The sequence below is a fragment of the Calonectris borealis genome, chromosome 28, assembly GCF_964195595.1.
Source record: "Calonectris borealis chromosome 28, bCalBor7.hap1.2, whole genome shotgun sequence".
Classification (NCBI taxonomy): domain Eukaryota; kingdom Metazoa; phylum Chordata; class Aves; order Procellariiformes; family Procellariidae; genus Calonectris; species Calonectris borealis.
Genome location: NC_134339.1, coordinates 5747640 through 5775538, shown reverse-complemented (window position 1 = coordinate 5775538; position 27899 = coordinate 5747640). Strand labels below are relative to the sequence as shown.

At 44.8% G+C, this 27899-nt stretch overlaps 2 protein-coding genes and 1 long non-coding RNA gene across 8 annotated transcripts; 1 reads left to right on the top strand and 2 right to left on the bottom strand.

Annotated features, from left to right (window-relative positions):
- Nucleotides 1-892: 892 nt before the first annotated feature.
- On the bottom strand, nucleotides 893-23419 carry MED26 (mediator complex subunit 26). Of its 6 annotated transcripts, XM_075175141.1 has the most exons (4): nucleotides 15854-15912; nucleotides 12588-12633; nucleotides 4690-4764; nucleotides 893-3318 (listed from the first exon to the last, which is right to left on the bottom strand). In XM_075175141.1, the coding sequence occupies exons 1-4, from the start codon at nucleotides 15898-15900 to the stop codon at nucleotides 1624-1626; spliced, it is 1863 nt and encodes a 620-aa protein (XP_075031242.1). In that variant the 5' UTR covers nucleotides 15901-15912; the 3' UTR covers nucleotides 893-1623. The 6 variants fall into 6 exon arrangements, with proteins under 6 accessions (XP_075031242.1, XP_075031244.1, XP_075031247.1 ...); XM_075175143.1 differs by lacking the exons at nucleotides 12588-12633; nucleotides 15854-15912 and adding an exon at nucleotides 23141-23419; XM_075175146.1 differs by lacking the exons at nucleotides 12588-12633; nucleotides 15854-15912 and adding an exon at nucleotides 22347-22399.
- Nucleotides 22422-27105, top strand: LOC142093732 (uncharacterized). Its single transcript, XR_012677503.1, has 2 exons — nucleotides 22422-22576; nucleotides 23892-27105. It is a non-coding gene; the product is annotated as an uncharacterized LOC142093732 (long non-coding RNA).
- SMIM7 (small integral membrane protein 7) lies at nucleotides 25213-27804 on the bottom strand. The gene is made up of 5 exons (XM_075175160.1): nucleotides 27637-27804; nucleotides 27501-27542; nucleotides 27361-27413; nucleotides 26575-26665; nucleotides 25213-25990 (listed from the first exon to the last, which is right to left on the bottom strand). Exons 1-5 carry the CDS (start codon nucleotides 27660-27662, stop codon nucleotides 25975-25977), a joined length of 228 nt encoding a protein of 75 aa, XP_075031261.1. The 5' UTR covers nucleotides 27663-27804; the 3' UTR covers nucleotides 25213-25974.
- Nucleotides 27805-27899: the final 95 nt, after the last annotated feature.

The following is a 27899-nucleotide window of genomic DNA, read 5'->3' as shown; positions in this document are numbered from 1 at the left end:
CTGCTCTCAAAGGCAGGAGAGCTCTTGCCAAGGCTCTTCTCCATAGAAGCGAGATCCAGCACAAACGGGTTAACAGAGTTAACATCACTAAACCTGGAAATATTTTTTGGTATAGTGTCCCCTCCCCTTTTCCCCGGGGCAGAAGCCCAGCACTGGGGACTGCAGAAAACAACTAGTCCCAAATGTTAAAGCAATTACAGTTAATAGAAATTCTCAGCTTTCTATACTGAACGAGGCTGCTTTAGAAAGCATTTTAACAATTAGGAATAATATATTACAAAGTTACTGAGAAAAAAAGATGAACTGTGATCTTTTCAGACGTTGAGGTACATTAACAGCAATTGGGTTATCAGTCTCCAGACCCTGGATGCAGCCAGGGTTAAAAAAATCATCCAACCTGTGCGACTGAATACCACCAACGTACTTGGAAGACATCTTGTATATCCCTAACAGCCAGCTGCTTTTGACAGTGTCGGATGGGATTCAGCTTCACCACACTGCTCCGACGGATTCTCAGTGTCGATGATCACTTAGCTGGTCTGAATTGAGCAAACTTTTAAAAAAAATGAGTTAAGTATAAATAATTCACAAACTGTTTTGTGCAAATTTTTTTTATTTCCACATTTATATCACAATGTGTCCACTTAAAGGACCAAATAGCAAAGTTGCTCCCTTCTGCATCCCAAGAACACAGAAGTCTAGTTACTGTACATTCACTAAGGCTCTTTGTTTTTGCAAATTGCGTTTATGATGGATATCCATAAGGCAAACAATATCTAAAGGAATGGTAACAAGTATATTTCCAGCATACAAACAGGCTTCCTTTTTCCCTCTCACAGTACAGTTACAAACTTGTAGCACCCTCATTACATTTAGATTCTAGAAAAGATGATTTTTCTTTTTTTTTTTTCCTAGAAGTTTGCAGGAAGGGAAAAGGAGGAAAAATATTTGGCTGGTGGTGGTGGGATCAAAAATATCGTTAAACATCTAGTTTTTGCAGCATTTCTCAGAGACTGGATTTAAACTGAAACCAGACTAAAATATGTGGATGCCTATGGAATGTTGAGCTGAAGCTGGTCTCCCAGCCTGCAGTGCAACACCTGCTGTTTAAAACCCAATCTCCGTACCACATGACTTTAAAAAACGCAATCATGTTCAGAGATGTGATACAAATAAAACTACAGTTTTTGCACATTGTCTCTCGAATATCTCACTGCCAAATAAAAACCCAAATCAAGTCAAATAAATAGATGCATATTTTGTTACGGTAACTTCCACAATTTTCTCTGTACCTGCCTGTAATAAGATTCCGGCATTCAGAAAGTGCTGGAAATCCTCTTCACTTCTTGGGGACTAACACTTTTTTATAGCTGGCTCGCTATAGAGTTTTGAACTCGACTTATCAACCTTCGTATGCCTTCCTTTGCAATTGTTAGTAAACTGGTAGCAGCATTTCACAAAAGGAGAATTTAAAGGAAAGAGCTGTAAAGAACCAGCTCCCTCACACCCTCTGCTCGTTGGGCCTGTTTGTCCAGGACAGGAGGCTTTCTCCGTCTTTAAGTGGCATAGTGTCTGCCATTTTTGCTAACTGCAGATGTAAAAGCATTTTTAGCAAAACTGTGCTCAGTCTAGGCAGACGTAAGGCAGGATGTTCAATCTACCATCATCCCCATGTGGATCTAAAGATATGCACTGTGTCCAATCATACCAGTTACCCTGTGTGTCATAACAACCGTTCACGCCTGGCCAGTTATGTTCACGTATTCTGTTGAGGTCATCACTTGTGACCTCTCTTGTGACCCCAGGCAAGTCTGTAGGTTTGCTGTTAGGAGCTAGAACATGAGTCTTTCTAGCCTCTTTTCTAGTGCTTTCCTCCTGCTTTAAATATTCAGACATGAAGTAGTGAGCTCCTGGAGTCTGTACTCCTGATGAAGACAGCAAGCTACTCTGTCTGTTTAAATATGACTGAATGATTTCATTTCTGGACAATTCTTTCCAGTTCGTTTGTTCAAAAGGGCTTTGCAGGTTGGGTTTTTGTTCCTGCTTTTCTGTTTCTGTCCTGTGCTGTTCAGTAAGTGCAGGGATTTCTACCTGCAAAGGATCTTTCTGTGTTAAAGGTTTTATCTGTCCTGTCATGGGATCAAAAGTGAGTTTTCTCTCTTTTAATCTCACAGGTTTCACACCCCCTTCTGTCACGTGCCCATCCAGGTTGACTGTATAGTCTCTGGGTCGGTACCTTTTCTTCTTTTTGCTATCGGAACCTGAAGCAGCATCATCACTGTCCATTTTTGAAGTGTCCTGTGAAAAGCCCATGTGTGGCGTGAGAGATTCCCCAGGGTGAGAGCTGGTTTTGCAGCTGGGAGATGTGTGCTGTTGAAGTGTCCCTGCTGTGTGCCTGTGCTGGCTTTCAGAAGGTACCTGCTGCTCCTGCCAGTGCTGAGATACCTCAGTTACTGATTGCTGAGAGAACTCCAGTCTTTTTGCTGGCATTGGAGGTGTTGATGGTTGCATCAAAGACGGTGGCGGTGATGGCACCTGTGCAGTGTCTAAGAACTGAGACCTTTGAGATGGACTAGGCATTGAATCCTTTGGTGAGTACGTAGTATGCTGCCGAGCAAAAGTATCATGCCTAACATTTCTAGGGCTAAACGAGGAACAGCGAGGACTCTTAGGTTGGTGCGGTCCTGTGGTTTCTTCCGATTTATCATGCTGCTGAAGCACTGCAGTCTTTAATAACGAGGAAGTGCTTGAAGGTTTTACAAGTCCTGGAGAACTGGTGTGAGGTTTTACAGCATTTACTGGGATCTTATTGTGTTTATCATTTTCACTGAGTTCTGTCCTGCTGCTTTCAGGCCCTGCATGTAGATTTACATCTACAGGACTAGGAAAATTTTCAGGACTACCTCCAATTCCATTTGTTGGAGGGGGTGAAGAGTTTTGTAATACTTCATGACTAGCTTTGGAGACTTTTGGGGGAGGAGGGCCCTGATGCCCATCCCTGTGTTCACCTTTCCTTTTCCGATTTCCCAATTTCTCTGTTTTTGGAGAATTTAGCTTCTGTATATCGTTCCTGCTTTTCAATTCGCTGATTGGCTTTGATCCAGCCACAGCAGGAAGTTGCGCATCTGGTTTGCAGTTGTGAGCACCACCATTTGCTGATCCAGGTGGATTCGGCAACCCTCTTGGCACTGCTTCATTCTGGGTTACAGGTTCTATCAACTTTTGCCAATTCCGCAACAATTTCTTGGCACGTTTGGCAAGTTCCTCATTGGATGTCTTCTTCCTCACCTCATTGATAAGCCTCCCAAGTCTCGTTTCCTATAAAGAAAGAAAAGTTGTTTTACAAACAGGTATCATTCTAAACAAAATTCTTAAGGTAAATTTCTGCTTTGTAACGCTTACCCTAAGTACCACCTAGTTAAAAACCACTAAAGATTTAAGTGTTGAATTAATCTCTTTGGAAAGAATTAGTCCAGTTGGTCCAGTGCTCTGCCACGCAACATGAAACCTACTGTAGGTTTCAAGTCACCCTGTCTTTATTCCCTGGCTAAAGCACCAGAGCCATTAGCTGTGAAAAACATCAGAGAGTAATTCTTTAATCAGCAAGAATCTTGAGGATAAAGGTGCAAGCTCAGATTCGAGGGGAAATGCAGCACCCAAGGCAGAAGAGATGCGTGTTTATCACAATGGAAGTATAAGATCTGCAGAAAGAGGCAAGAGAAAAAAATTCCAGAATCTTTGCCTATTATGGTAATATGTTGACAATAAAAATCTCCATTTCACAAACCTGACTAGCCAGGGTGCAACTTATGTCCTACCTTCTGCCTCCATCTCTCCTCTCCCTTCATTCCCCAGTATCTTGAAAAGGTATGAAAGATCGATTTAAACAAGCATTCCTAGGGTGTCCCCAACTGGTTTCATAAGCAGAACTAAGTGAAGTGTTTGATTGTTCCCAAAGCACATTTGAAAACAAAGAATTGTTCCACAAGTCAGATTACTTAAGAAAAGCACTTCAAAGGAAAACAGACTGGAGTGTGAGAGAAATACGCAACATGTCGTGATACATATGTTGAAATACAGCAGGAGTTATAGTTAAGCAATAGTCAAAAGCAAGTAATACCAGCAATTTCAATATAAAGATTGGAAAAAGTTTTATAATTTAGCCACAAAAACTTTCTTGGGCTCTGTTTCTAAGTGTGGCCAGTGAGGCTGCAGCTGCTATCCCACCTGATACTTCAGTTTTTAATACACCTGATCTCACCAACTAGATCAGGCATTGAAACACGCTTAACTGAATTTAAGATTAATTTCATAGACACAGAGTAACTATATTCCTATTTCAGATTCTTTGGTGCTTGGTCACCAAACATCTAAAAAGGTGACCAGTACTCCGGCAAGCAGAGTGATGTTGCTGAATGCAACAGAATTAATCAGTAGCAAGTAATGATTAATTTAGTGCCCTGCACAAACAGGAACTATGCTGCATAGAATACTGATCTGAATCCAGAAAGAATCACTGTGTATGCATCGAGATGTCAGAAGCAGCATGAGAGGGACAAAAGAATATCTTAATTGTGAATCCTTTGCAATCAATCTGTTGTTTCAAGAAAAGCTCTTATGGAAATCAGATAGGCAGAGAAAGTCCTTTTATACACACAAAAATCAAGTAATGTTTAGAGGGTGACATACCTCAAGTGCCTCTTTGGTAATGGGATATTTCTCCAGGCTGGAGATCACTTCCAGCACTGCCACCATGTTATGGATCTGCAACAAGGAAGACAAAGTCACTTCATGTTTCACGTACAAGTCTTAGTTATCAAATGTAATTTAAGACCTTCCACTTTATAATTGCTGGAAGCATTAATCGCATTAATCACAAAATTACTATCACACTGTCTGGCTTTAGGGAGCTGATTGTTCAAAGAACAGGGACAAGGACACTTTACTGACCTAGTTGGAAACTGCAGGAGCTGTAATAAACATACTTTTATGTAAAACTAAAGGAAACATTAGCAATAAAACCAGCGTGGCTTACTAGAAAAGTTCTGAGACCCCTAGCCAAGGTATCAGTTAATTGTCCTACAGCCTAACTGGAAACGTAGATGCCAAGTGGAAGAAGGAGAGCCACAAGTCAAATCAGAAATCTTGCATTTATTCCTGTAGGCACTGCTTTAGGTTTACACAAGTCACCGCTCTACAATTTTGTTCAAAATATCGATGCTTCCTGTAGCTACACACCAAGAGTCTAAAAACCCAGGTACAAACTCCTCCAAGTCTGAAAGCGGAGATGAAGTGACGCTGTGCCCAGTAGGTGTCCTCAGACCATCGCCCAGCACCAGACGGACCAGGCGTGTGATACAGCCACGGCTCCTCAACAGTCACCTTAAAAACGCCACAATCATTCTAGAATTGTATTTCCTGGTATGTAAGATGGTGAGGAGTAACTGCAGAAATTCACGTTACATTAACAAGGCATGTATCAGATTTTCTGATGGGCTTCACTGCAACATTTCTGTATGCACGGGTAAGCTCCACACAAAAGCAGGTGCCACAATCTGTAGGTGTTAAGCACAAGAGTGATTTTAATAATTTCTATGAGAAACCCCAGACTACAGACAGATCTGTATTTCCATTGCCTGATGTTAAGAGCACCAAAACCTGGAAGTTCTAATTCACCTTTGCAGACAGATTTAAGAGATAAGCAAAGGAAAACTTGAATCACAGTCTCATTTATTGCTTAATGAATTTGTGACTCAACTGGACGTGAACTGCATCTGAGAAAAATCTCGCAGCAAGAATCTCTGCAGGGATCCCACGTTATCTTAAAGTCTTACCAGGAACATACCCTCCCAGCCACACACTCCGCTGCAATATTCTTCCTTTTAAAAAGGCTGCAAGTTTGTAAGAATTCGCTTTTCCAAGCCAATTCTACCCTTCTATTAAGATACAACAGGAGAATCAGAAGCTGAAGTCTCTTCCTTTCAGAAAATCTTGTGCACAGACAATGTTTCTTCCATCACAGCAGGATTGCTTAGTTTCGGAGATACTTGGATAAAGCTGTCAGCAATTAAACACTTTGCCTGATTTTTAGATTTACTTCTATCAAACTTATTTTTAAAGTCTATATAGACTTTGAATGATTCTAACTCTTACAGGTTGTAAAACCAACTTCAGACCAAAGATGAATTAATTTTTCATGGTCTTTTCTTCACTGAACTGCAATGCCTCTGCAGATATTTAAAGCCCTACCATCCGGTCAGGTCTGGTAAAACTCCGCTTAAGCTTTAAAGCGGCAATAGCACGTATTTTGATGTATTTTAGTTCTTACTATTTCGCTTCAGTGCACTGACTTCCTTCCATGTTTTGATCCTTGCACTGCCCTCAGTGCCTAGGAAAGATGATTTAGCACCACAGTTTAAATAATACATAACGCCAGAGTTTTTTTCCAGTTTCTAGAACCAGAGCACTTAGAATAGCTAATGCTCAATTCTGGGAGTTTCCAGACAAACATTTTTAGACTTGCAAAACATGATACTCTCCTTCTCAACACATATTTTAGACTATGAATTACCAGGGCGCAAAAAGGCTCTTTGTATTGCACACACCAATAATTGGTACATTTATTTTTGCAGTTACTGGTAATCCCCAAATATTCATTACCTAAACGACAAACTGATGGCAAAAAAGGATCATTAGTCTATCAAAAGGTCAAGATGGAGAAAGTGATATGCTCATGTATATACACACCTACAGAAAGATGAAATTGTTCAGGGAATTTCCAGTAACAGCTTTGCCTTTGTTTCAATATACCCAAATGCGCATGTATGGATGCCCCCGAATGCTAAATCACCTACCGGAGACCAGGTCTACACCAGGACTGATAGACTGTTACTTCATTCCCTCCTTTGAGGGACACATGGTGCCAATTAAGACAGCAAAAGCAGCCTTACACCGCCGACTCTGTGCTGATCGCTCAACTTCTGGTAAAACACAAAACACCCATTTCAGATTCTTCACACATTTGTAAGCAATAGAAAACATGCTGCCGCACTGAAGCAATTGCTGCAAGGAGCACGAAGGCTCACACTCGAGATCAACTGCAAGAAGCTCCTCTCATTTTCCCTTCTTTTTGACCTGCAGGGAAGCGTGGTTCTTTAAAAAAAAAAAAGTTCAGGCAGGTTCAACAACTTCTCCACCCTTCCCCAGTAGTTTTGTGTAGTTTTCTTGGAATGCTTCACCTAAACTGCCATAAAGAGAAGCTTATAATAAAAATCATATTCACTCATTTCAAAATAACGTAGAAATGAAATTTTTGTGGTTTAGTTAAACACTATGACAAAAACAAGACGACCTCCCCAAAACGCCTCAGGTATCATCTATTCAATGTGAAGACACCTATTTCAAGAACAGCAGCACATCAATATTGCACACTAGTATCTTTACCTTAAACCGTCTATTACTGGCTTAATAAAATTAATATATTGTCACATAACTGACATGACACTGAATTTACAAAACCTACCGGGATATCATCCTACTTTGAGCAGCACCAGAAATGATAATTTATTAACGCAAGCTGCTATTAAAAATGCTTATTGGCTACACAGCAGACAGGCAAAGTAACATAAAGCAGAGTGGGACAAGGGAGTCTGGCAACCTTGCTCTCTTCAGACACTGCTTAAGAGTACAATTGCATAAGTCAGTGTCTCAGGAACTTGCACATCGTTTTAGTTTCTATTTGCCTTTGTCTACTCACACTGCAACCCACGACTACCACCCCAAAACAAGAACTTCCATAAAGCAACCCCAGGACCTCGCATTTAGGAGGCTGAGAATAATTTATACGGCATTTCAAATTATCCCATGCTATTCCCATGTTGTGAAGATTGACTGGCACACAGACTAATTCACTCGGAAGTTTACTGGAGAACATCTGCTTTGAGTCATCTACGATAATCCTTTCCAGCCAACCCTAATGACAGTCACAGAAAACAAATCTTATTTATTCCATGCAAGTCTCCTTAAGTCACTCAGCCATACTCTGGAGCTTACTACTGGTATCTGAGATCTCTTCCAAGTTAAGCGCTAAATGTTTTTACTACAGCCTCAGACAAAAGCATGGGTTTCTGAACTCTCTGGAAAAGATCAAGCACTTAATTTCCTTTTTTTAACTGCCATCTTAATCCTATTTTAGCTTTTATAAATCAAGAACAATTCAGTAACTAACTTCAGGGTAAGTGCTACACAGCAGTTTAAAAGCATAAAAAGCGTGATCGGGTTTGGGAAGTTTAATGTACAGCTGTTCCCCGCCACCTCCAATTCTACTGCCTCTTTCCCAGGCAGATTTGAAACCAGCAGCAAACTCCGCATCCACACGAGAGCTGGTATCACCGTTTCCACGTGCTGGGGGTGCGGAAGGGCTAGGACTACCAACCTGCTGGGACGCGTTTTATGTTGGACTAGGACACGACTAGGACACTCAAATGTTATGCTTTGATTCTCTTCCTTCATCTACAGACCAGTCCAGATAGAAAACACAAAACGAGCACCAGTGTAACACGTTTCCTTCCTCCTCGGGACTGCCTCGACACACAGGACAGCCTGCGTCTCACTCCACTGCTGCTTAAGAACAAATGTTACAGAAACATTCAATCGCAGCCATTTGAATAAAGCAATTTTTTTTTTTTTTATGTTTGACAGGAATGTTTCTAAAGATCTGTGCATGCATGACTAGACCATGAGAGATGGCAAACCAGATCTGAGTTAGCAGGGATGGTGTTGCAGGGACACTTGGTTACACAGGCCTGCAGTAGGAGAAGGACTAGGTATTTCCTTGTAATACAAAAACCTGAGAGCTAGGTGCACAATTACAAAAAAATTGCAGTGAAACTGCTAATGCAGATTCCTATCCTACTGGATTCTGGCTAAAAAGGCTCTTTTTAATCACTTGCATAAAGTTCACATAACAGCACTAAAAGGCATCTTTTGACACAGTATCATCATCATCCATATGGGTCACATTAGTCCCTTTCAAAGTTTCTAAAGGGTATTTAAACTTGGCCTAGTATGTCTAGAGTCCCTAATCACTGAAACTTTTCTAAAAACAAAGTGTAACACTATTATCCTCCTGAAATCACAGGTTATAATAATAATCAATCTGACTCCACTATAAGCATTCTGAAACAGACTATACAGATACATCAGAAGACGCTGGCTTTGAGAGAATGTATTTGTCATCATCCTTCAACTTAGTTCCTCAGAATATGCTATAAATGCTCAATATTTTGCTAGTTTCAAAGAAAGTACTTTTGTAACATTTTCCCACCCGTAGTATCAAAGCAATTTTACAAAAGCAAGCAGAGAAGTGGACCCACCGTGGAAGGCTAAACAGATCTTTCTGTATTTCCTACAGATATAAATCCAGGTCTCTATTGCCAAGTTGGTGTTTTCTGTTGGCAGTTAACATAAGAAATGCAGTACCGTCTATCCAGAAGTTCACAGGAGCATTTGTACTATTTTTATTGTCTTCCTCCTGCTCCTAGGGACAGCAGCATTTTATTGGGTAGTTATAAAAACTGTCATATATCTACGGGTCATGTATATCCTTAGGTAGCACAGGATAACGTTCAAGAACATCCCGGGGTCAAGGTCAATATTGCTGAAATTGCCAGGAAGGCAGAACTGATTCAGAAGGAGGTAGAGCAAGAGCACCACGAGCAATGTCCTCCGCTCGCATTTATTTTCTCCAAAGCAGTGCAGTGATTACCTGCACCTGAGCTCCGATTCCTACCCTGGACTCTGATCGGTATCAGATCTTGCCCCCAGCACTGCATTTGTATAAAAGCTACTTCATTGCATAATAATCTGAAACATGGAATAAGAAGTAAGAAGAGAAAAGCTGCTATTCTTAGTAGGCTTTATTTAAATGCTGCAATGGAAATACAATAGATAGTGTTTATTTAGCACTTCATATAGGATGCATTAGATACCAGACACTAACAATACATATCAAGAACAGTAAACTATAATCTCATTTTTTCAAAGATACAGACCAAACACACAAAGTTAGAATTCAGGTTACAACCTGCTGGTATTTAGTTCAGTTCCCTTGCAACTGATCTATTAACAGTTTCCCCTACCCCCAGTGTGACATGATGTTGCCTAAAGATAGGGTACACGAGATACTATTCACAGAAATGACATACCAAAGAGATGACCATGCACTACTTTGTTCATAATTATTGAAAATGTTTGAAAGTCAGTTTGCTAAGCGGCATTCAAATATTCACCAGTACACAAAAGATATTCTTAAAGGTGGAGGCGAGTTTTCTAATAGTATTTAGTAAAGCAGATCTTTAAACATGAAGGAATCAATGATTTGGGTTGAAAGTCATCCACTGAGAGTTATCTTCTACGACAGAGAAATTCGTTTGGAGTCCATGCTTTGATCAGAAGTTTGTGCTGCAAAACCACAGGTAGAAGAAATGCTCCTTGACTACAAGAACAGTCAAAAAAGTGGCTAGGCACAGCAAGCACTTATCCTTACCTCTGGATTTAAAATTTCCAGGTCTGATTTAAAGAGTCAAAACAATTTGCATATATTTTATTTGTACTTAGGCTTTATTTAATGGTAGAGTAACATCATCCAGATACCATCCCTATATATACTTTACAAAGCCAGGATCATCAAACAAGAGTAAGGTCAGATTCCAACAAAATACCGCACTGCGAAGAAATCAGCAGACTTGAAATATTTCACTTGAGCGAGACAACGGTTTAGCCCTCTGTTACCTTTTGGCAGTAGGTACGCACATAAGTAAGGCGTAGAGAGACTAGAACAGCCAAAAGATTAAGAGGCGTTTGATTAAGAGGAGTTTGCCTGCAGAAAACACAGTTCGCCCCGGCAGTTACAAACAGGCTCGAGACACGAATCCACAGCCGTTGGTAAGTGCCATCAACACTCCAGCTCTTCTCTACATGGTCCACTCCGAAGGAGACGTCTAACCCTGGCAGAGGCCCTTGACACAGCAGGAAAACACCCCACACTTTGGCAAGGCAGGGGAAACCACCCAATGAAAGGAGTATCCATCGGTGGAGGCATTTAGAAGGCAAGATATAAGAGGTAGTAAAACACAGATTATGGAGACCAGACGCACACCCAGAACATAACCAGTTCACAGAAGAGCAGTGACACATCGAGGGAAGTCCTCCTGCTCTACAAGAAGGCAAACAGAAAACAGTCAACAGTATAACACTTTTCTCCATTCATATTTATTAGCCAATAATCGGAAGACATTGTTGTTACTACAGAGAGGAATAATTGGCTGTCAACTTCAACATTCACTAAACATTTTGCATAGTATCATAAGAATTTTACCTGCAGTGCCTACCCCTCAGTTGTGTAAGAAACATAGAAGACTCACTGCAACATGACTCCCCACGCTTCTTTTTCCACCCCCCAAAAAAACCCACCAGACCATGAAGTTGGGCAAAACCTTTTTGGGGAACAAATTTATTAGCCTGATTTAAAAAGCGCAGCAGTTAAAGTGAAGGTTAGTTACATGAAATACTATTAAACTGGAAAGACGTGTGGCACAAATTCAAGACAAGGGAACAGAGTAAGAAGAGGAGTGAGTACGGAGGACCGCAAAGCCAGGCAGTCATTGTCACAGCAGGGCAGAACGCAGCCTCAATGGTACCTACCACGGCATACTGCAAGCAAGATAATTTTAGTCTTATTTTTCACTCAACACCATACTGATAAGGAACGGTATAGGAATCAAATTCAGCTGGAATTACATGTTCATCTCAAGGCACCACAGTTCAAGAAGAACGTATACAAAGAGGAGAGCAGTGATAAGAGGTTTTGAAAACATGGTTAATAAGAAAAAGTTTAAGTACTCGGTTCACACAGTATTGAAAAAAATAGGGAGGAGACACACAAAGCTTGAAATAAGCCTTCCTATGCATTATTAGTCATAATAAAGAAAATGGCGATCAACTGTTTTCATGCTCACTGGCCTAATTTGCAGCAAGACAAATACTGATCACATATTAGGAATAACCAGAGAGCTACCAATGCACTCAAACAAGCTCTCAAGTAGTTTCCATAGCCACTACAGAGGTTTAAGAACAGATTAGACAAGTCTGGAAGGAGTTGTTTTATATAGGTGATGCTACTTCAGTGAAGGTGATGGACCACGTAGCTTCATGAAGTCGCTTCCAGCCGTGCACCCCTATGATTCGCACCTGGGGAACAGATACTGAACAGCAAGTAGTAGAAACACACTGAAACGCCCATTTCCATCTAGTCCAAACCAGACTCAAAACAGTAATTTTAAATTCTGTCCTCTCAAAGAGGTAATCATACCAAGCAGTTTGTATTATAAAGGGCTTACAAAGTTCAACACTTCCAGACTCGCTGCCCCTCTGCCCCTGCTGCCCTACCACACAGGGCAGGCTCGCTATCCCAGTGCAGTGCAGAGACAACGTGACCCCAGAAGAAATGCCCAAGGCTGTCCTGAGTCCCACCACCACTCAGGCTCTGTAGTCACTCCATATCACCATTTCAACCACCTCATGCTTACCCCCCTACATCCCAACACCTGAGCACGTTTCCAAAACAGCACGGTCCTGTCAAAACAAAGCATAGTAAAACAAGAATAACCATGGAAACTCTTAGGTTTGACCCAGCCCTATACATCCACTGCCTTCTGGTATAAATACTACTGATCACACGGCCAGCGACAAACACGTTTAACATTCAGTGGAACAACGTGGCACGTCTTACGGAACGAGACTTGTCAAGCGTTGAGCTGCACAACCAGAGAGTACGAAATAATGCAACATGTCCCCCCCCAGCTGCAGCAATCGCTACAGATTATTTCAGCACAATAAATAATGCCCACAGAACGCATCACTAACACACAAGCCCCAAAAGCCCAATCACTACGCTGGTCCTAAGGTATTTAACCACAATACAGTTTCGTTGTGTACATGATAACCATTTCTCCTCCTCCTCCACCTGTACAGAAACTTTAACCACATCAATCTTGGTAGTTACTATTTGTTATAAGCCATGAACTGAAGTCAAAAATTATTGCTTAAAAATTTAGAGAGCCATAAAATGAGGCTGCTGTGCAATCAAAGTCACAGGAACAACCGGTCCTGCTTCAACAAGAGAGAAACAGAGTTTGTTGATTATTCAGGCAGAATAATACAGAATATACAGAAAATTCAGCCTTAAAATGTGCCCCTTTCGGTTTATCATGATCTTGGTGCTTTCTACGGTAAGGAGAGACCCCCTCATTCAGCCAGAAGTCTGTACTTCGACTGCGGTTATTCAGGGAAGCGAAAAGCCAACGCTGAGAGCTAACGCACAACGGGCGGGTGCCGGCAGAGCCGGACGCTCCCAGCACGCAGCCCTCCGCTTCCCCTGCCCTCGCTGCGGTTACCTACCTGCGCTGCCGTAGGAGCAAAGTCAGACACCGAACTAGATTATGAGAACGACCCTTAAAGGCATCGCCCGGACAGAATCGTTCTGCAATCACCTGCTTAATCTTAATGCACTCTGGAGAACTAGTGGAGATTTAAAATTATGCAACACGCATTTAAGGACTTGATGAGAATGGCTTCAAAGGGTCAAGGGCTTTCTGCAGTTCTTAAATATTATGTTGCCCACCACATGGAATATCTACCCAGAGCTGTTAACACGGAGCAGTTTATATCTGAATGTAATACAGAAAAGCCCTATTAATGTCAGCACAATATAGACTTTTCACTCTTTTCTTAAAAAATAAAACCATCTATCACCGTATTGGTGTACTTTTAAAAGCAGCAGGCCAACCTTTTTCAAAATGCCAGGGAAGCTTCTCAGCCGATTCCTTAAATGATAAAGGAGGCTAAGCTAAGAGCCTGTTGAATACATTGCATTGTGGAATTTATTAATTCATCACATTGAAGCACAATATGCTTGCACGACTGCTCATGAGAATTTAAGCATGGCATATTTGTTCACAAAACCTGAGAAAAATAGTCTTACAAATTGGGAAAGTTTTAAATACCCACTTTGGAGAGAAGCCACTGTATCCTTTCAAGAGCAGTTACTAATACATGATTTCTGTCAGCACATACCATAGAAAGGTTTTATGGATATGCAAAAAAAAATTGAAATCCATTTACCCATCTCCTAGAATTATTGCTCACCAAATTCTAGATAAAATGCTGCTGCCAGTCACCCATATCCAAATACCTCCATTCTCTTAAGACTGTGCAGGTCCTCAGGAGAATATAACCTGTCGGAAAGCGATGACCCCCTGATAATCAGTCAAGAATGCTCGGCCATTCCATTCAGTGGCACAATCATTAGCAGCTACTTAGAAACAAAATGAGTTTTCTACCTTTGGCTGGGGAAAAAACCTTCCCCCCGAGGACTGTAAGCACACCACCTTTCATCTCAGAGCTTACAAGTTGGAGGGTTACTTTACTTTAAGGCCAGCTCTACTCCAGAGCCAATCCCAGTGTGATCATGGCAGGACAAAAGAACCCAGTACCCCATCAGCATTTTATTTATATTTAAACGCAGACACTCAGGAAGCCGCAACCTGGCACTAGTTATTTCTAACCTAGTAGCAAAGAACTTCATGATTTCCGCTTAAGAAAACCCCACTGACGCTTAAGCCCCTTGGCAGCCTGTCTTAAAGAGTCCAGTGAAGAAAATACTACATAAAGTCAAAACCCAATAGCTCATAATTTGATAGACCGAAACTCTTACACTCTCTGACAACGGAGACCAAGTTTTCATGATGCAGTCGGATTCTTAACTAGTGCGCTTACCCCATAAGCACACCAGCTGCAGGCAGTCCACCTTTGCAAATACATTTGAAACTTCACCTCTTGCATCTTCTTCTCTTCCATCTCACTGTGCTCAACTCTATTCGAGAATCAGCTGTAGTTTCTCCAAGGATAAACTATAATATTGAGGAATACATTTTTCTGGCACTTTCAGAATGATAACTTACATACAAACATAAAAATTCCATGTTCCTTCCCATGAATTAATTTACACAGCACGAGTGTTACATCCTGACCATGCTACCCAGCTCAAAGAGCTCCGCTTCAGTGACAGCTCCAGTCACAGAAACTCAGAGCTGGTTGTAGATGGGCCGGAAGTTTGTTCGCTGAAGAGAAATTACGAATGTGCATCACCACCTTGGGAAAAAGCCATGCTCCTCTACCTTCAGAAGTTCTACACTCCTTAAAAAAATAAATCCATTTAGACCTGCAGTATAAGCATGATACTCTGCAAGCTGATTCTGCGTGAGAACAGTATGTGAGAAAGCAGCTCCAGAAAAGCGCTGGCTGTCACTCTCAGACAAGACTTCCACCTCTGCAGAGTCATCTTTACAGCACAAAGTTTCAAAATACACCCAGTGGAGTATGTTGCTGAATACTACAGTCAGTCTCGGACGTAGGATTCCTCTCCCCCACAACTGCTCTGTTAGAAAACCACTTTGTTCAGTAAAACAGAACTAATTATGTTTTACTTCCAGTGATTCCTCAATAGAAATTTCTACCACCGACTGTTTGGACATGCTGAAAATTGTGTACTTTGATACTAACAATCACACTTAAGCATGCACCGCTGCCCCATGAAAGCCATGCCCCAGAAAACACTGACACGCTGTTAAGTTTGGTAGATTGCACCTCGAATTAAAGCAATTTGCTAGCACTTAAATATTGTTCCAAACACTGAAAGCATGAATTACCTGCAGAAAGAATAATTTAGCTGTTAGGATATTGAATAAACAAACCTACATTTATGTTAAACTGAATGTGATGTACCTACCTTTACCTTAAATATTTCTTTAAAGACCAAGTGCGTAAGTGGGGCCACATCATACCATATGTTACACAGACCGAAGAAAGTTTATTGGAAGTTATCACCAAGCACAAAATGGGTGAGACGAGATAGCAGTAAAGCGTTATCAGCCAAAACAGACATGGGTTTTTTTTATTTATAAAAACTATACTGACATTAATTTAAACTCCAAATCTAACATATTGGAGTAACTATGCCTCAAAAGAAGTGCTTCTTAATTAACATCAAATTTCCCCAGTAGGCAGAATCAATTCCTTCTTTCCCTATCCTGAAACGTTTGTGCTTCCTGAAAAAAGAAAACTCCACTTGTCAACTGCAGCAGCTCCTTGAAGAAATTGGAAAAGGCTCTCTCCTCACAGGATACCGGGACAAAAAGCTTCAGCTGCTCTGAAATTACTTTGATCAGGAGCCAAAGTTGCCAGGATGACAGCACTGTTGTGTCATATGGCCATACCAAAAACCCTGAAGAGATGCAACAACCCACACCTTACGCACTCCTAAACTGGGCTGACCCTCAACTAATTGTACAAAACCCTAACAAATGACAAATTAGAGTTTCTATCTTAGGTCCAGACTTCTGAAACACGGGCTGAGCTGAAGGTCTTCATATTTTCTAAGAGACAGATTGGGTCTCTCCCCAGTTGGGAGCTTTTGACAGCAAATATTTTCCCTCCCACCCATGGCAGTGTCAGGCTGCAGTGCCTCGGCAGCAGGAGCCGATCCAGCTGCACCCCATGCCCACCCCACACCAGCTCCAGCCCTCCCGGGACCCTGCGCTCAGCTGCCTCAGCTCCCTGCTTTCTTGGGTTAGTTTTGCCAGCGTGCACCAAAATGGCTTAACGCAGGGTCCCAGGTGCAGCAGCGGCCGCAAGAACACAGCTGCCCCGAGTCAGAGCAACTTGGGAAACTGCAGCCTCAGGTTCTTTGCTGTTTGGGAAGTTTGTTTTAGCACCTCTCTCCTGGAAGGACACACATCTTGCACATCAGCCGGCTTTTCCACGCTGTGGTTCATGGTGACTGTCAAGAGATTATTCCTGATGTTTATTCCACCTACAAAAAGTTGGTTCTTCCATTCAGCAAACTGCTTCATGGCTACATCAAGAAAAATGTGTTAGATTAGTTATTTCCCTCCCAGAGCTTCCTCCCTCCAGCCTCTGAGCAATCGAAGTGTTCATTTCTCACCAAGGGGCCATGCTATAGCGTGTGCAGACAGCTACTTGCTGCAAAGTTTTATCATTTGGATTTGAAAAGCCCGATCCCCTGACAAACCGAGGGTGTCTGGCTGGAGGGTGCTGCTCCGCAACAGCTTGAGCTTGTACCGCTTGGGCTGCCACTACCCCACCGTCACCTCTCCTTGCCACACACGCTCCCCCAACTACCGCCTTGTGCCAGAACTGCCACCTCCCCGAGCCCAGGACCAGGGCAGGGAAAGAGGCCCCGGACGAGCCTCCCTCCAGGTAGGGTTTGGCCAGGCGAGTTCAGGCTCAGCGCCAGGGAGGGAACAGGAACGTGCAGCTGGAGGTGGGGAAGCGGATGGGGATCCCAGCAGCTCTCCCGCCGGGTGCGGCTCCACGGGCAGCTTCAGCTGGTGTAAGCGTGGGCGTTTAAGCCAAGTCAATTTTTGATTATTTGGAGCACTGGCCACACAGCCTTTAGCGTAAGGTGGTTTACTCTTGAGTTGCAAAGCTCACGACTCAGGAGCATCCTCCTGGATATCCGTGAAGAAGTTGCCCAGCATTTCTCCCAGAACACGTACCGAGCCCCTGCATTACTGCATCGCAACAAGCACAGGGTACAATTCCAGACATCGTTGAACCGCACACAAGCAACAGTGACAATAAAGACTCCACAAACGAAACCTGACTATAAGGCACCCACTCTCATCTCAAAAAACACGGACAGGTGTGGTTAACTTTCACAGGTAACACATACCTCTTTCCTACGAGGTCCCAGGCCAGCCTGCTAAGGCAGCAGGGAAGCACGAGGAAGCAAACTGCACTCAATTTTTCAGCTTCCATACTTATTTAAACACTTCAATATGCAATTCTGCTGCCATACCTGCGCCAGTACTATTAGTGATGCACTAGAAGTTTTATCAGGTAATTGCGTTACATCAAAAACTACCTGGGAAAAAAGATATATTATCTTTTCTTTTTTAAACCCTGATCAATTCCCCAGTTCAGTTCACCCCATGATCCTGCAAATAGTTGCACCGGCACACATAAAATGGGTGTACATAGCAGGAATAAGAAGTGGGTGTTATTTAAATTGTCACTGCTGCCGAAACAAACACTCCAATTACAGCTTAAGAGCAAATGACTACTGCCATCGTCACTGCAACCTGTGGAGGTTCAAGGAATTAACAATAGAAAGGCAATTTGGCATTCCTCTTGCTTTGACCCCTCAGCCCAAACTCCCTGCTACTTTTGTTTGCTCAGATTTTGCCTTAGCAGCCTCAACTTTGTAATGGTCTCACTACTGCAAGCGGTACTGTGCAAGCGAAAAGTTTTGAACCTCCCCCCAAAAAACCTCTCAAAAAGTAATAGGCTGTGTTACCACCAAAACCAAGTTGTCCAGGACTATCCAGACAAGTGCTAACTTGGACTAGTTAAACTCAGTATCTATGTAAGCATCACAGGCACTGTTGGGATGTACTTCCATCAAGCAAAAAAAGCTTTTTTGGAAAGAGGTGGACAGGAAAGCTGCAAAGCAAGGCCAAGAAACTAACTACACACCACCCTCAAACAGGTGAATTCAAGTGTATCCAGCTGTTTACAACACAGAGCATCAAAAAAAGCAGTTATCCTCATTTAAGGTTATTTAAAACTATGAAGAAACTGAATACAATGCGACTTACTGCAACAGGCCCAAATCTTTATCTGGAACCCAGGACCGACACGATAACGACACTTCAGACCCTACACATTAGGAAATGCCACAACCACCCGCATGTTTCGCCACACACCTAAAACACAATCCGCTGCCTTGATGCACAAAACGCAATACCACTTGAAACAAGACGAGCTACAATAAGGAAATAAACAAAAACGGTGAGAAGTACAACAGGTTCCAGCCTCTTTGCACACTGCAGCTTCCTCAAAACTGATAAGCTTATTAAGGCCTCACAGAAAAGGATAAAGCTAAAGCAAAAGCCATGCCTAGTCTACTTTCGCCCACACGTAACACTTCCCTGCATCCAAAGAAACGACCAAGACCCTCCCAAAGTGAACCACTGTCTTCCCCCACTCTCTACATTTATATTATTACAGCAGTGTCTGGCACCTTCTCCCCCGCTTTTTAAACTCAATTCTAGAAATGATGATAGAGGCTTTTGTTTCTAGGACTTCGGTAAAGCAATCGATACAGAAAACAGCCATGGAAGCATCTTTAACTATGCAACTTGTGCATCAACTGGAAGATCACCCCAGGCCAATGCACTACTTAACATATTATAACACACAGACCGATTTATTATTAATAATTCAGACCATGGACCTCTCCCGAAGGTCTGAGCAGCAAGGCCAACTGAGATACTGCATGAATGGCAGCCTGATTTACAATCAACTCCAACCACACAGTGAGCATATAATGGCTTGTTACTCAAACCAAAGCTAGGTTTGCATCACAGAGAGATCTTAACGGCAAATAATTAAATTATTGTCTAATATTTAAAATCAGGAAAAGATTGCTACATATTCAGAATGAGGAACCATTTAATTGCAAGCACAATTCTAACAGCCAGTTGGAAACGACAGGCTTTCCCACAGAGCTAAAACTAACAGATCTCATTATTCCTGACATCAGGTAATAAATTCCCTGAAGAGTACGGAGCACGACTTAACAAGGCGAAGGTGTTCTGCTTGGGGGAAGAGGTGGTTTCTCCGCACACTGAGCCCGAAGGGAAAAGCATTGCTTCTACCAGAACCAAGGAATACCTCCCCTGTAAGACCTCACACAACTGCTACAATACGGTTTCGGACACTCTTCTCCAGTTACTGTCTCTTTTTTTTCTTTTTTTTTTTCTCTTTTTTTTTTCTTTTTTTCTCTTTTCTTTTTTTTCCTGCAAGAAAGTCGTATCCCATCCCTCCACAACGATGGGCGATACCACCAATTCCAACGTGAGTCTTGGTACGTTCTCGCTAACGCGCAAGCTTTGGAAGGAAATTGATGTTGATACTTAGTGTTTAAGTCGTGTAGCAGAAGTAGTTTGCCCATATGTTTTTTCGAGGGGAAAAGGCTGAATAAGTGAAGACATAATACCAGACATCCCGGGTGGCTTCCAAGATGATGTAATTTTTTTTAAATAGCTTATTTCTTATAGGTCTCCTTTGAAATAGAGGTTACCCGTCTAAGTTCCGAACTAAGTGTGTGAAACTAAGTTATAAATATATTCTGCAGCAATTACTAGAAGAGATCTCAAGTGCTACATGCATGCGTACAATTAAAACATTGCTCCTGAGTCAGCATGGCTTTATGTAGCAGTTAAAACAAAGATGAACACAGAAGATGATTTCTCAAAGCAAGCAGGTTCTGAAAGCCTGGGGAAAAGATTATTTTGATCAGTTCAACTCAACACAGGTAGGGAAACTTATCTCTCATTTTTTTTTAATTTAAGGCAGGACCTCAGAGTTACCCAAGATCTGTATATACCACAAAGACCTTTACAGCTACACTAGAATGAATATCCACAATGGAGAAACAGCTTGTATTAGAGAACGTATCAGCGAAGCTTAAATTTACAGCGCCCCACAGTAAAGCACTATGAAGAACCACATCCTCCTCCTCAACCTCACAAAACTGGACTGTTTTTTGCACACCTGACAATATTAGTGCAGTTTTCACCCTCTCCCCTCTCCAGAAGCAGGCACAAACACACACCGACAACTATACTGAAAAGCCTGAATGAAATCCAGGCCTCAAAGCTCGACTTTCCTTGGTAAAAAGGAAGTCAATCACAATAATGAATACTGTAAGTTTGAATGCAACCACTTCTTTCAGGAGAAGATTCTGAAAGCCAGAAGAACATAGCCAGAGTTTTCCGTGAGTACCCCCAAGCGCAGCAGCTCGTAGCTGCATTGACTTCTTCCTGCAGGAAAACATCAGAACAGTTTCTTACACTTTTATGCTGGTGCCCAAGTGCGATTAAATTCAGAATCTGCTTTTCAGCATGTTCAAAATTTAAGTTTTTCTTCCTTTCGTGAAAGTGGCATGGCAGGTCGTTTTATCGATTGTTTACCACATATTCTACATGCTTTGGAGAAAAAAGTCTGAGATCTAAGCCTGCACGATGAATCTCAACGACACCACCTCTGCTCTCCTTCAAAGAAAAGGTTAAAATGGAAGACAGCCCCCTGCCTACAGGCATTTCTAAACAATGGGCTGATTTTTCTGCCACCAATTATTGCCCTGGATAAGTATCAAGTATGTAGAATTATAATTTAACATACATTACTCCTCAGCTTATGGGGCTACTGACCTGTTGGAAGCTCAGCAGAGCTCCTGGCTGATGCTCTAACTTCCCCTTGCAGGCAGCTGCCTGGTTATTTCTGGTTCCCCTCATCACAACCAAACTGCAAGCACGTTCGCAGCATAATGTAACATTAACGTATGGAGAAAGGGAAAAGTATCCATCACAAAATATATTTCCTGGCTGCTTAATTCTGCACAGCTACAGTGTTTTGGAAAGTAACGCCAGAATTAGGGTAACCATTGCTGCTGACAGTTTTGAAGTTAAAAGAAACCATAGATCTGTTGAATTTTGTTAAACTGGGTTGACACTCGGTCTAACATAAAGTGAAAAATTTGCACCCACAAAAAGAGAACTCAGAGCAAACAAAATTAATGAAGTGTACTAACTGACATTTCAGCAAGATCCATGTTAAAGTACTGCAAACTCAAACAACTTTGACATTTAAAAGCCCACAATTACCATTATAATTCATTACTGTTACTCGAACGTGTAATATTGCAGCTCGTGACAAATGCACATCACAGGGGATTACTAAAGAAGCTACAAGGTCAGGGTGATTTTTCTTCAGTTTTCATGCCACATGCAGGCCGCTCCAGAATGTTTCCAAATGGCAATAACTTTATTAGCTACTTTAAGAGTTCAGCACAGGTCTATTACAAAAAACCACTTGTTCAGACAGAAGCAGGTACGACTTTAATAGAACCAAAATACCATTTCACATACCCAGCCTCCTGCAATAACACACACGCGTGCGTTCAGCCTGACGCACCCATAGCTGCCCCCACAAACTGCAGATGGCCAAGACAAACCCACCTTTGCGTCCTGCTGCGGTGACTGTGCGATCTAAGATTCAAAAATCTGACAGACTGCAGGCTCTGCAGTCCTCTCACAGTAATAAACACCTAAGCGGAGCACTACCTTAACGTGCCAAAAAAACCCTTAAAAGGAGTAAATGATGCTTTGGATAACCACCACTTAAACGTTAAGGCCACTTACAGGTAAAATATACGCCGACTTCTGCGCTCACGCTACATCCCAGAAGCAGCAGATAAGCTCATTAGCGCGCTGCAGGAAAGGATAAAAGCGAAGACCGAGGCTGCTCGCTGCTGGAGCGGCTCCAGAGCCCCGAAGCCACCGTCGAAGCCCTCCCGGCGTCCCCGGAGAGCCCGGGGCACCCCACGGCCCCGCGATCCCGGCTGGAGGCGGCCGCAGGGGCCGAGGAACAGGTGGGCGCCCCGGAAGGTCCCGGCGAGCCGCGGCGGAGCCCGGCCCAGAGCCCCCTGCAGGCCGCGCCCGAGCCGCGGCCTGGCGTCGGGAGGCCGCCGGGCCGCACGCCGCATGGCCGGGCAGCGCCGGCCGGGCCCCGGGGGGTGCCGTGCGGCGGCGGGAGGCGTTGCGGCGGGGGGCGGACGCGGCCCCCGGGGAGGAGGGGAGAGGCCCCCGGTGCCGCCGCCGGGGCGGCCCCGCGGTCCCGGCTCGGGGGAGCGGGCGGCTAGGCGCCGCCGGCAGCAGGACCCCGGGCGGGCAGGGCGCGGGGCAGCTCCCCGCTACCGCCCGCAGCGGAGGCTTCCGGTGCCCGGGGAGGAGCCCGGCCGCAGCCGCGGTCCCGGCGGGAGGCGAGGCGGCGGCGGACGGCGCGGCCCCGGCGCCCCCTCGGAGAGCAGCGGGGGACGGCGGGCGGCAGCCCCGGGCGGGCGGGCGGCTGCGGGGGGCCGCGGCGGCGGCGGCCCGCGGCCGGCGTCCCCGCGCTGCCGGCACGGGAGCCGCGGGGCCCGGCGGGCCGTACTCACGTTGCTCTGCGGGTCGATGGCCTGCAGCAGCCGGTCCCTGATCTGCTGCGGGGAGGGGGCCGGAGCCGCTGTCATTGCCTGGGCGAAGCGGGGCGGCTGCGGCCGGGGCGGGCGGGCGGCGGGGCCAGGCCGGGCCGGGGCGGCGGCTCCTCACTCGCCGGCGGCGGCCTCTTCGGGGAGCCGGAGTCGCATGTTCGCTCCCCGCGAGGCGGGGGCGGCGGCGCTCGGAGCGGGGCGCGGGGGGGACCGCGACGGCGCGACCGGGCCGGGCCCGACTGCTCCGCTCGGGGCCAAACTCAACTGTGGGCAGGAGCCAGCCCCGCGCAGGGCACCCTGGGACACGCCCGACGCCGTAACGCACGGCGCGCCCCTGACGCCCCGCCGCACGCACCGGCGGGCACGGAGGGCGCCTGCGCAGTAGGCTTTGCGGGGGGCGCGCCTGCGCAGTGGGCGAGAGCGGCGCGCGCCTGCGCGGAGGCGGGGGCGGCCGGGCCGACGCGCGCGGCGGCGGTGGGCGCCCGCCCGCGGCGGGGCCCGGCCCGGAGGGGAGCGGAGCGGGCCCTGCCTCCCCGCCGGGCGCCGGCCCCCCGGCCGTCAGCGCTTCCGCGGGCCACGCTGGGCGGGAGGCGGCCCCGGCCGTGCTTGGGAGCGGGCCTCGTGGGGGGAGAGGGTTTAATGACTGAACAGCGGCCATAAACCATCGCTGCTGGGGTGCTACAGACCTAGCGCCGCCCTGCGTGCCTCATTTCAGGCCCGCAGGAGGTAATACGGTCCTTCAGTTGAGAAAAGCCCAACACGTTAAAAAATACGATGACCGAACGTTTTTGGCAAGCGGCAGAACTTCATGTTTCCATGAAATTTCCGAACAATGGGCGAGGTAAAGATGCCAAACCTCCAGCTGTTACCTGGGAAGAGCTGACCAGAGAGAAACTGAACAGGTCGTTCTTCACAAAGACGAATTTACCTTCTCACTTCTCTCCTCTCCTTGATTCGGAAGAAACCACAATGGAACAGCAGGTCAGGTTTGTAATACCAGAACGGACTGGGTACAAGAGCAGCTGCACAACAAAGCCTTCCAGCGAGAGGCATCCTGCACCACGGCGGGTAAGCGATCAGCCCCGCGTTTAAACTTTCCAAAGCAGTTAAGAGCAGCGCAAAACTAACTAGTGATTTTTAAAGCACCTGCTTAGGAGCTGAATGACAACTTTCATTCTTTTGGACAACTGAAATCTTGAGGTGACAGCACGCTATTAAGCCACATAATCTATTTAGAGCGATAAAATCATCCGTATTCCGTTACCAGTAGAGCTCAATCATTTTCGATTTCTTGTATTCACCATATTCAAAGCGTTGCTCAGAAAGTAGAGTGTCAGTTCTGCACAGGATCAACCACTTTTCCGACGAAGAATTAAATCCCCAAGTCCGAAACCGAGCCCGAGCGCTGCGGTGCCGAGCCCAGGGGCCTCCCCCACCCCTCCACTTTACATTTCAGGAGAAGACTTGGTTTAATGAAGATTAGGGAGAAAATGTTTTCCAAGAACTATATAAAGCACTGGATTTCGTTTGGATGCCATGACAAACCACACTTGAAGAATCCTTTTTCTGTGTTCATTTCAGCAAGGCATCTTCCCTCAAACTATCTTTCCCCCAAAAAAGCATAAAAACTTTAGGTAAAGCAAAAGAGGGCGACTCGAGTAAATTGCTGCAAGTGCCCAACACTTGTGCCTGACTACCCGACTGCATCCAGATCAAATTCAAGGTGTTCACTAAAACCTGAGCCTCAGAATCATTTAAATGAGGCCTCTCTCCCCTTCTCAACAGTCAGCTAAAGAAACTGAAGCCAAGGAAGCTCCGCTATTAGTTTACAGTTTGATTTAAAAGATACCCAGCAGTGCACACGCTCTTAAATTATCTTGGTGATGCTGGGGAAAAGTTGCTGGTCAGAGGCTAACTTAACATAAATAAAAATAAGAGAAGCAGCCAGACACAATTACAAGACTAGTTAAAATTTCTCAGAACACACCAATACTGAATTGATTTCTCCTGTAACAGAATGAACACAGCACCAAATATATATTTTGCCCTTAAATAGAAGAACTTTATTCAACCAAATCCAAGATTATTCCAAAACTATTCCTTAGGATTGACTTATAGAATTATTTTTGCTATTTTTCCTATTCAAAATCCCTTACATATTGCTTAGAAAAAAAAATCTTATCTTTGAAATTTTAATTTAAAAAGCGTTTTGTTGGAAAAATAGCGAGAAGGTGAGAATACATTTTTTTAATCGTCCTTTTCTATTTCTCCAACAAAACTAAATGGAATAGTGAGAAGTTCCACCAATATTTTGCTCAACTTTATAAAAATGAGATTCAAGAAGTGCGACTTCCAAGTAGCCTAGGCGATGGCAACATTAGCAGACACATCAGGAGCTGGGAGCGACTAACAACGCAAAGTTTTAAGACTGTGGTCTTCAGTCATGCTGCAATTCTACCCTGCGTACTAGGCACTGCACTCTAAGCCTAGCAAAACAATTTGAAGTTTGTTTTATTTCAGTAAAGTTGAAATAATTTTACTTTGAAGATTTTGGTTCAGGGCCCTAAAGGCTCAATCCCCGCGGCAGCACGCAAACCAGCATGCATCATATTATTACAGGACTGGCTGAAGAGGATGAACGTGTCCTGTCCCTTGCACGTGTTAGGAGCTGGTACCGAAGAACAGGCCACAATCCCAGGGCTGTATTTTGAAAGCATTATAATCTTTTACGTTATAGAAAAGTTATGTTTCCAGCCAAAAGTCTCTTCCAAGTAAACAGACATCTTTGTGGATGACTTTCAAGATCCAAATAACCTAGTGGACGCAACAGAAAAAAAATAGATGAGAACCGGGTACAACTGTTAACAGTCATGCCAATGCCTTTCCAGCTCACACCACCAGTGCACATCTGGCCATCGGTTTTGCTCCCCCATACATCAGACCATATAGCTACGTTAAGTGAAGGAAAGCAGCCTGCTAGTCTGCCTATCAGAACTAAAACCTGTTTCCAGAGACTATTCTCAAGGCTGATTCCATTCTACTACTTGGTGTTTTTTTTCCCCTCCTAAAATGAAAAACATCCCAAAAGTTAAACTGAAATACTGACCCAAATGATGTTTTATCTAAGCAACCCACAACAAGGAACACTATCTAAGGCTAAATGACTCACATGCTGGCAGAGAAGGTTTTCATGCACTACAGGTGCCCACATTAGCAAAGAACTGTGAGGTCAACCAACGTCTCTTTGAAGATTGAAATAAACAAGTGAAATGAAAAGGAATTATGGAACAATAGAGTAGGAGAGAAAGAGATCCGAAAAGAAATATATGTGCAAGAAAAATCCCAACATACACGACTTCCTATAAACAAATGACAAGATGCTGCACAGCGTTACTTACACAATCATGCAGAACATCATGAAGACATTCCACAAGGCAATGAAGATTCGAAAATATCTGAGACTCAGCAAAAACTCTCTGATATTATCACCTAAAAATCAAGAGAAGAAACCTTTGACGTACAAAATACCTAATACACTGACAAGTCACATTTTCAACACTGCCTGAAAAACATAAGCAACTCTGACACAGAAAAAACCCCAAAAGGTCAGAGAACAAAAACCGGAAAGTTGACGTTTCAGGCAAATGATCCATACTATGTTCAGTGCAACCCTACTAAGGGCACGTGGGAAAATAAACAATAAATGGTAAAAAGGGGTCACACTATTCAAAAGGAAAGGACAGCCCTCCGTTGTAGTTTCCAGCCTTCCTGCCACTTTTAACCAGCAAGCAGAGATACAAAGGAGCAATGCAGGTGCACACACACTAAAACGGGAATCGGGTTGTAAGCACAGGCACCTACATTCAAAAACGCTGAAAGAAATGTGCGTTTTTCTGTTTCTTCTCAAATCACCAATTTGGGATCAACAGTTAGGTTTGTCATGCCCGTATGTAAACATCACGGAGGAAAATTTTAGGTTGCAATTTAGGAAACCAGTTATTCCAGCCACAGAGTAATTCACATCCAAACAAAACAGGGTTAAACTTGTACTTTGGCGCCTTGAAAATGCTTAGCCAATAATTTCCTCCAGAAAACGCCCGTTCCTGTATATATGCAGACAACCCTGAGCAGAGAGGCAGTCCAGGGGCACGGGCGCTCCACGGCTCCCGGCTCCCCTCCGTTACCGGTGGTGGGTTCCCTCGACTCCTCGCCGAAGCCCTCCGTGTCTCTCTTCCTCCTGCGGGACAGCGAGGGGGGTCCGCATCAGGCAGGGCGAGCCCCCCCAGCGCCCCCTCCCTCCCGCCCGCCCTCCCCGCCCGCTCACAGCCTGAAGTTGAGCACGGCGCCGGCGTTCATCAGCAGCGTCCTGAGGGAGAGACAGAGAGAGCGCGTCAGGCGCGGCCGGGCCGGGCCGAGCCGAGCCGGGCCGCCCCCGGCACCCCGGGCCCCGTCCCCGCTACCCGCAGAGCAGCAGGTCCCCGATCATGGCGGCGGCTGACGGCGGCGGAAGCGGAAAGGGCGGGCGCTGCTCGGAGCGGTGCGGCGCCTGCGCTCCCCGGGGGCGGCGGCGGCGGCGGCGGCGGCGGCACCGGGGCGGGGGCTCCGCGTCCGCACACCGTCGCGCCGCGGCGACGGGAGAGGGAACCGCCCCGCAGGCCCAGGCGGCGCCGGTCACGCCCCCCGCCGCCGCCACAGCCCCGTTAGACGCGAGGCCGCGCCCCGG